The sequence below is a fragment of the Myxine glutinosa genome, chromosome 5, assembly GCF_964187855.1.
Source record: "Myxine glutinosa chromosome 5, kmMyxGlut1.1, whole genome shotgun sequence".
NCBI lineage: Eukaryota > Metazoa > Chordata > Myxini > Myxiniformes > Myxinidae > Myxine > Myxine glutinosa.
The window spans coordinates 166,165,376-166,174,943 of NC_136265.1; the positions used below are offsets into that span (position 1 = coordinate 166,165,376).

The 9,568-nt window shown below is 46.4% G+C and overlaps 1 protein-coding gene across 4 annotated transcripts in view; it reads right to left on the reverse strand.

Annotated features, from left to right (window-relative positions):
* Window positions 1-8,309, reverse strand: part of LOC137426779 (protein unc-13 homolog D) — a 101,702-nt gene extending 93,393 nt beyond the window's left edge. Inside the window, exons 1-3 of one of the 4 annotated variants that reach the window (XR_013623615.1) lie at window positions 7,961-8,309; window positions 7,438-7,530; window positions 2,560-2,619 (exon numbers count right to left, since the gene is read on the reverse strand). Coding sequence is in view for 3 of the 4 variants with exons in the window: in XM_078779025.1 (XP_078635151.1) it covers window positions 2,560-2,619; window positions 7,438-7,530; window positions 7,961-8,305 (498 nt within the window). In the remaining variant the exon portion in view is untranslated. The remainder of the gene's footprint in view (window positions 1-2,559; window positions 2,620-7,437; window positions 7,531-7,960) is intronic. The other 3 variants (XM_078779024.1, XM_068115650.2, XM_078779025.1) reach the window with 3 other exon arrangements.
* Between the last annotated feature and the right edge of the window lie 1,259 nt (window positions 8,310-9,568).

A 9,568-nucleotide genomic window follows, 5' to 3' on the forward strand; every position in this document is an offset into this window, starting at 1 on the left:
AGTACGTCTTTGTGCGTCCTGACGCGCACCGGGGGCCACTCCGGCCGCCGTACGACGGGCCCTTCCGGGTCCTGCGACGGGGCGACAAGTCTTTCATCGTCGACTTCGGCGGCCGGCCAGACCGGATTTCTGTGGACCGCCTCAAACCGTCGCACATGGACGTCGACCGACCACCACGGTTGGCCCTTCCTCCGCGGCGAGGCCGCCCCCCATCCACAGTTCCCCCCGCTCGACCACCCACCACCACGTCGGACCCCTCCCCATGACCCTCCAGGGGTCGCTTCGGCCGGGTCATCCGGACCCCCCTTAAATTGACCCTGCCGGTGCAGGTCGATTCTGGAGGGGCGTGTGTAGCGGTTACCGCTGGATGCACACAATCGCCTTGCACCGGCCAGAACACGGCCAGACGCGCCTCTCCCGGGCATGCCCGGACTCACTGTTCCCGGGCACGCCCGAACCTCCCGGGCACGCCCGGTCTCGTCTTTCCCGGGCATGCCCGCTCTCGCCTTTCCAGGGCTCGCCCAGAGCGTCCGGGCATGCCCGCTCTCGCCTTTCCAGGGCTCGCCCAGAGTGTCCGGGCATGCCCGCTATCGCCTTTCCAGGGCTCGCCCAGAGCGTCCGGGCATGCCCGCTATCGCCTTTCCAGGGCTCGTCCAGAGCGCCTGGGCACGCCCAGCCTCGACTTGCCAGGCCGCAGCCAAACACGCCCGGGCAGGTCCAGACTCGCCTTTCCAAGGCTCGCCCTTGACACCCGGGCATGCCCGGTATAGCTTTTGCCGGGCAAACTTCCCGACATAAATGTGTATATATATTGCTGCCCGATAAACGGGCTTGTCAGAATACCTGAGCTGTCTTGTTTCAATAAAGCAACTCGGACGAATTCCGTCTTTGGTCGCGTCAATTCTTTCGACTCGCGTTGGAGCGCAGTTCCTTCAATATTACGTATCGCAACGGACTTGGTCTCCTTCACGAGCGATGCGAGACTGCCGGAGACAAACTTCCAAGATGTCGAGTGGACACGTTCGGCACTTAGGGCAACTACGTGGTACGGTGGCCTTAGGATTCATGAATTTATCCGTGCAGCACTTCCAGCACACGCATGTGGTATTGAGGGGAATGTGGTTGCACTGGAACGTGATTCGCAGGACACAGTAACAAGAACAATGAAATAGAAAAATAACCTGATTGGCACACGTGCTTAACTGGAAAGTAACGGTTTCTTGCCTAAGCCTTAGGCTAACGTATCACACATGGACTCAATCAGGGACACAAGACACAAAGCCAACAGACAGAGTTTGTGGGTTTCCATTTGGGGTTGAGATGTCGGGAGGTACTGTGTGCTCACACAGTCAGTATCTCCAGCATGGAAGCGGGTTGCTCGGGGAATCCTTACTCCTCTCTGTTCTTTGCCTCCAGACAGGAGCTCTCCAGAAAGTTGTTCACCACTCCGCAGCTTGCCCTTCAGACTAGAGCTTGCCAATCTGGTATTTCTCCACTGGTCTCTGCTTCACTGCCACTCTTTGTCACTTCACCACCGCCGTCTGTCACGGCTCAAAGAGCACGGCTGCCTTATATGGCCATTTCCCCAAACTCCCAGGGTGAGGCCTCCTCCTCACTCCATGAGGGTCACACACTTGCCCCACAGCGACAAAGTCACAATGTTTATTTGCCATTTCATCCTAACGTGTGGGGTAGTTGCTCATGTGCATTCTTCTACGACGGTTTGGTTCCTCACTTCCCGGGATGCCAGACAATCTCAGAGATCGAATGGCGACCTGCTAGGCCTGCTAGGCCACGGCGACCTGCTACATCCTGAACAGAGGTGCAGATCCTGTGAAGTGCTGCCACATAGCACCAGGAACTATCGCGGGGCGGGTCTGCAGGCATCTCACCCGCCTTCGGACTTGATGGAAGTCGGTGCAAGGGATAAATCCTTTGGTTCTCCGGGCCCTTGAGTGGCTTCACAGCCTGGAGGCCTGAGTGGTGGTATGGGCCAGGCTGGAAATAGGTGCTAGTGTGTTGAGAGAGAGGGAGGGAGTTCCCTGTCCCATTTCCTTGCAGGAATGAGACGACGATCATCCCAATGTCACCTTCCGGCAACCTGGGGGTGGGCCTGATGGTATTTGACATGTTCCCATGTAACATGCAGGGAAAGTGAGAAAGGGCAATGGGGAACGATTGTGAATGTTCACTACGGTGGGAAAATAAGGAAAAGAGACAGATCCGAGGATTCTGGTGATTGCGAATTGGGGTTACAAACACTTACGCTAACATTCACTATGAGATAACTAGTTAATAATTAACCCATCATTAACCCCCAAGTCATTTTTGTAAACACAAACACACAGACACACAGGCACACACACACACAGCCCAAATGAAAAGCAACTGGAATATTAGAAGTTATAAAATATAGCAAAAGTACAGTTAATAAATCAGTAATGGAGATCAGTCTCCATAAAACTTTTAAAACGTCTTCATTGGTTTCTTTTTTTGTTTGAGCACAAATTGGCAGTGATGTGTTCAAGCAGCTCGAAGTACGAGAGTGGGCGAGCTCACCTTGTTCTGTTTAACCTTCTTTTGTACCTCGTCAAGGACAGCATTGCTGATACAAAATAGCTGCAAGAGTACAGTTACATTTTCAAATCAAACTGTGGGTATTTAAGGCAAGTACACTCTTCACAAATCTTTACACAGAAACATCTCTGCTGAATGAGAGGGTAAATGACTAATTAAAATAAAATAAAATATTTATAAACAATTTATTTATCTCAATATCCAATTTTGCATCAAAGATACCAAAATCCATCAATTACCGGAAGTCAGGCATTTCTGACAGCAAAATGGGCGAATTCTAATTTATCACCTTGATCATAGCAATGCCCCAATAATGATGCAACCAGTAGGCCAAATTCATACTTGAAACCCAGACAAATATGCATTCACAAGGCAAACCCTGTAAGTTAAATTTGACCTAAAAACAGGCATTTTATTTAGAATGTCATGACGTACACTACATGACCAAAAGTATGCGGACACACCTTCTAATTAGTGGCTTCGGCTGTTTCAGCCACACCTAATTCTGACAGGTATATATAATCAAGCACACAGCCATGCAATCTCCATAGACAAAAATTGGCAGTACAATGGGCCATATTGAAGAGCTCAGTGACTTTCAAGATGGCACCGTCATAGGATGACGTCAGTTCGTCAAGTGACCTTTCCAACAAGTCAGTTCGTCAAATTTCTGCTCTGCTAAAGCTGCCCCGGTCAACTGTAAGTGCTGTTATTGTGAAGTGGAAACATCTAGGAGCAACAACAGCTCAGTCGCGAAGTGGTAGGCCACACAAGCTCACAGAACGGGACCGCCGAATGCTGAAGTGCATAGCGCGTAAAAATCGTCTGTCCTCGGTTGCAACACGCACTACTGAGTTCTAAACTGCCTCTGGAAGCAACGTCAGCAGAACAACTGTTCATCGGGAGCTTCATGAAATGGGTTTCCATGGCCGAGCAGCTGCACACAAGCCTAAGATCACCATGCGCAATGCCAAGCATCAGCTGGAGTGGTGTAAAGATCGCCACCATTGGACTCTGGAGCAGTGGAAACGCGTTCTCTGGAGTGATGAATCACACTTCACCATCTGACAGTCTGACGGATGAATCTGGGTTAGGCGGATGCCAGGAGAACGCTACCTGCCCGAATGCATCGTACCAACTGTAAAGTTTGGTGGAGGAGGAATAATGGTCTGGGGCTGTTTTTCATGGTTCGGGCTAGGCCCCTTAGTTCCAGTGAAGGGAAATCTTAACACCACAGCATACAATGACATTCTAGACGATTGCGTGCTTCCAACTTTGTGGCAACAGTTTGGGGAAGGCCCTTTCCCATTTCAGCATGACAATGTCCCCGTGCACAAAGCGAGGTCCAAACAGAAATGGTTTGTGAAGATCGGTGTGGAAGAACTTGACTGGCCTGCTCAGAGCCCTGACCTCAACCCCACCAACACCTTTGGGATGAATTGGAATGCCGACTGCGAGCCAGGCCTAATCGCCTAACATCAGTGCCCGACCTCACGAATGCTCTTGTGGCTGAATGGAAGCAAATCTCCACAGCAATGTTCCAGCATCTAGTGGAAAACCTTCCCAGAAGAGTGGAGGCTGTTATAGCAGCAAAGGGGGGGTGGGGGGGGGGGACCAACTCCATATTAATGGCCATGATTTTGGAATGAGATGTGTGATGTTGTGTCCACATACTTTTGGTCATGTAGTGTATGTCCATTACGGTATGAAGTCTGATATAAGGATGATTATATCTTTTTTACTCAGGCAACTGATTGACACATATGTGTGAATTTCAAAAATATTAACCACAACATGATTCTGAATGCAAAATCCTTTTTTTGTTTGAAAACAGAAATCTTGGCTCATTTAGGAGATAAATGACAGAGGGAGGCAGGTTCATAGACTGACAGAGATCAAGGGGGAAATATGAATATGAATGATCGTTTTAAAGGCCATTTTCCCCACCAGAGCGGGGGTTAGCCTTGCGGGCCCCATGACAATCATGGTTCCCTGTTTGAGGCAATGTTTTTATGGCCGGATGCCCTTCCTGACGCCAACCCTTGGTCACGCTCTTCGATGCGCAGGGATACGGTGTACCTATTCTCAATCGGGGTACACACCGTGATCATTCATCCCAGCAAGCTGGTACTCAATTTGCCGACCTCGGAAGGATGACAGGCTGAGTCAACCCCGCTGGCGTTAATTCAGCGATCGACTGGGATTCGAACCCAGGATCCTCGGATCCCAAGCCGGCACCCTAACCGCTAAGCCAACACCAGGCAATACCAGGAAACAAGAAGAAAAAACAATATGGCCCCATAGCATATGACCAATGACATCATAATCATCACTAAATTTTTTTACATGAGTAAATGCATAGTATGGTGAAAATTTCACGTCAATCACACCAAGGTTGCGGAGAAAACGAATAAATGAATTTAAACAAGATGGCGCCTGTACCATGTGACCTTTGACATCATAATTATCACAAAAATATACGACATGAGTAGATACATGCTATGGTGAAAATTTCGTGTCAATCGGACCAATGGTTGCCGAGAAAATGAATTTTAAAAATGCAGACACGTACGTACAACATACGTACGCATATATGACATACCTATCTATGTATGTACACACCCGATCGCTAAACCCCGCTTTTCGTTATTATCTAAATTATTTATTACAAGTGATTAAACAATAATAAATCGTAATAAATCCCACATAAGTGGATGAGTGGCAGAAAAGAAAGAGGCAGGAGGGGGAGAGGCGCACGTAGATCAGCGAGAGTAGAAAAGAGCACAGGTGGGTATGTCCATTAGTAGGAGGTGACCACAGACAGCACTCTTGAAATATTGGAGGCAAGCGGATGAGACAACAGACACATGAAGTGGGTTCCACAGATGAAAGCCAAATCTTTTTCTCTTCATTCAATGTTGAAATGGTCAAACTCCATTATTCAGATCATGAATATGGCATGTATTTTGAACATAAAGGTCACCCCGTATTTCTTGTCACCTTGGTCAATCAATACTGTTATCAACCTGCCGATTGAAAAGGAGCAGGCCATTGTGTGCCGGTGTCCGAGCCACACACTAAATTCCTTCTCTGGTTGAGAGCTGCTTAAGCACACCATGCGGTGACCCGTAAATGACCTGGCTCGGATAACATCTTCCCCAGCCCCGCAATCCGTGAAATACGGACATGGGATACAACATCAGAATGGCAAGAAATGCAACAATGGCAATCCTACTATTATAGGAATAAAAACAACAATTTACAGGAAATGATACTGGCATGGAATATGCATGGATAAGAATGACTCATGGAAAACGACGACCTTTGAAAAAACTCCTTTCAAACAATAAGAATGATGTGGATGTGAAAGCGTTAGACTGGATCACTTATTATTTCGCTCAAAAACACATTTATTAATTTTGAGACAAATGAGAAATATGCAACATTTTAATAAAAAGTCAGAAAATAACCCAAATGAGATTAGGGCACAGGAAGTGAAACTCAAGAACCAATGCAGATAAACAAGGCTTTGCAGTAGACCAATAAGCTCAAAATGTAAATAATGGTCGGTTAAATTGAATACCACAATAGAAAAGGAGAATATTACCAGATTGATGGGCCTAACCGCCTCCTGCATTGAAGTTCTTCATAGGGAATATGTGTTATTAAAACAACCAAAGATCACAAGTTAGATACCAACCATTATTCATCTCCTTCAACAATTAACAAAATCTGCTGGGACTTTAAAAATGACATAATCCAAAACAAAATGCCCGATGCGCATGCGCCAAAACCCCGAGCAATCAAGTCAGCGGAACATATATTGGTTGTGTGAGATAATGATTGTTACCTACATTGGCTCACAAAGCTTCTAAAAGAAGCTGTAAATACTTAGAAATGTACCGGCAAGAAAGGGGTGTGCTTCTGCACAAAGAAAAAGTTGAAGAACTTTCTGAACCCACCGAAAAAGCTGATAGCTAGCAGTTCAACGTATTGCAAACTCCCGAGGCCGCGTGGGTCGGTGCAAGGCCCGAAGGTTCGTAGATGGGCGTGGTCGACCAAAACCTTCGGGCATCGCTGCCAGAGAGTGGAGTTTGAACCTTTTGGGATCACCTCGTCTTAATATGACTCATATCTGGGGCTTTTCGATGCACAGGGTAAGTTTAAAATGATTATATTTACTAATGATCATGTTTGGTCAGAGGGAGAGCAGTGATGGGAGTTGTATGGGTTGTGAGCGCCGTCATCCGTATTTTTGTTTTTTGTTTGGTTCCGGGCCACAATATAAATTACGCTGGATTTTTGCATCTATTGGTAAAAGGAGAAGCACCCGTCTGTCCGTGTTTGTGTGTTTATGTGTGTTTATATCCACTGCTGCCGCTCACTTGTACTAACAGGAAATGGTATGAACCCGACACCTCTCATCTAGAGAGATTTCTCATATTCCGATTCATAAATCATTTCAAAAGTCACGAATTGCCAGAAGTCACGCGTGTCTGACAGAAAACACATATGGTTATTGAGATTTACGACCTAATTTTTGAAGCATTTCACGTACTTCTTCGATGAGGATAAAAACATAACGTCAAAAGTACTTTGGGCAAATTCTAACTAATCACCTTACAAAATATAATTTTTTTAATGTGATAAAAAACAAACAGTCGGTTGAACCAGCCCATAAAGTAGGAAGAATTGTAATAAAAAACAAACAAAAAACAAACAAACAAGAGAATAAAGTGGTTAAAGTTATCTGCCGTAAAAGATCATAAAGCGCTGGCATTTCGAGCCTTGCCCTCCATGGGAGCAAAAGAGAAAGAACTGTGCATTGATTGGTATTCATGCATGCAGGTAAAAACAAACCTCCTTCAGGTGTGTTTTAGACCTGTCATGCTGCTGAATGTCCTGTCTTCCAACTTTGTAGGTAAGCCAATAGAGAAGTTCTTCATACAGATCCTGAGGCACAAATAAACAAGTATTTTTTGTTTATACACCATCATTTTCTAACTTGTTCAACAGGTTCATGCCAATGTACAGTTAAATATTAGCAGCTTCAAGGTCCCTTGCTTCATCATGCTGGCTGTTTGTTGACTAAGTGATTCACGTGGATCATGGTACAAGTGAGATTTTGCTGGTGATTGATCAAACGAGCCTTAGGACAATGATAAAATATATAGATTTGACCTCAAATGTTTGTACAATCATCATAAAAACAGTTGATTGCGTGTGTTATTATTAAAGAAAGTTTTTGCGTTACCTTCCACAGAGTTTTCTTAAAATTTATCTTATGAACCTAAAATGTAAGTGGCACATGTTTTAAAAACAGCATAGAGGTGAAAAAACATCATAAACCCACCAATATGGGTATTGAAATTAGAGGCATTACCTTATCTTCAGTCTTTGTGGCATTCATTTGAAAAGCTCGATCAAACTCCTCGCAGATAGGGAGAGGGGGAGAGACAACAGCAGACATAGAGAGAGACAACAGTAGAGAGAGAGACAACAGTAGAGAGAGAGACAAGAGTAGAGAGAGAGACAACAGTAGAGAGAGAGAGAGAGAGACAACAGTAGAGAGAGAGAGAGAGACAACAGTAGAGAGAGAGAGAGAGACAACAGTGGACAGAGAGACAGAGAGAGAGAGAAACAGGAAAGAGAGAGAGAGAGACTGAGAGATGGGAAATGCATGTACGGCAGAAAGTATGCGTAACCGAAGTTCCTCCCCTTTTACCATCATTGGATGATGCAGTCAACTCTGAACAGCCTGTGAAAGTGGAAATGAGCTGCAATAAAAAAAAAAACATTGCTATGCAAAAATAATAAGCTGCATCTTCTCCGAATCTGGTCTCCATCAAGAAAGTTTGCACCACAAAATGCACCCAATTACTGCCAGAAAGGATGGAAAATCCATGCCAGAAAGCTACTGCGACCACTTTACTACAAAATTATTGTGTTGCTCTTACCAGAAGCACACACACACACACACACACACACACACACACACACACACACACACACACACACACACACACACACACACACACACAATGTCATCGAGCTGTGAGCACCTCATCTCATCGGTCACCCTGCTTGAGTCCGGCGGTGGTGATTATGGGGTCTTGGTGGCAATTGGAGGGCGAATCGAGCGACAGTGATCGGGACGCGAGTCTGGTGATGTGGATGAGGCAGAGCGTGCACATTTGCGATGACTGTGTGTTCTCGAGATGGCGGACCGCATGGAGCCCTGAACATTGAAGATCAGAGTTTGGAGAGCGAGGAAGATGGCGTGACCAGAAAGAGGCTTAATGGGACGTGGATTGCTATGAGGCGTACATGGCTTTGTGGCCTACGGATGGGGGAAACTCTGCAACAGATTGCGTCTCCGACGAACTGACTGGAGCCCCAGATCATGCCACGATGCTGGCGGGGGACATCACTGGTTCTATGGGCCATGGAGGCAAGAGGGATGCAAGGCCTGAGCGATATGATGCGATGCAATTCTCGCCATGTTCGGGCTGTCGAAAAGTCTGCGCAGCAACTCCAGGAGGGAGAAGTCTTACTGGAGCACCGGGGGTGGCAGGAGCAGGGAATTGGGGAGAGATGAACTTTGTGTTGGGGGGGGGGGGGGGGGAAATCTCGAACGACCATTACAGGTCTAGTCCTATATATGCGCAGCCACACCAAGCAGCTGGAATGTGTGCTGTAGAGAATAATGACTGCTCCTCCTCTAATGCGATGGAAGATCACTCACAGTGTGACGGGGACCTGCACTGAGGCGAGAAGATGGAAAGGTGCTTCCTGTCTCAGAACAATCATAAATAAAGCTCCAGCGAAGAAGCTTAAGTAAAGAAATCTGGAGTGTAGAGGAGAAACAAAGATCTTCCACTATAAAGCATATTCAACACATGAAGAGTGGGGGGTGAGTGGTCGGGGAAAAAAGGTTTATGGACCATTTGAGGAAGACAAACTTGAACGGAGATGGTTCTACTTTATAAAT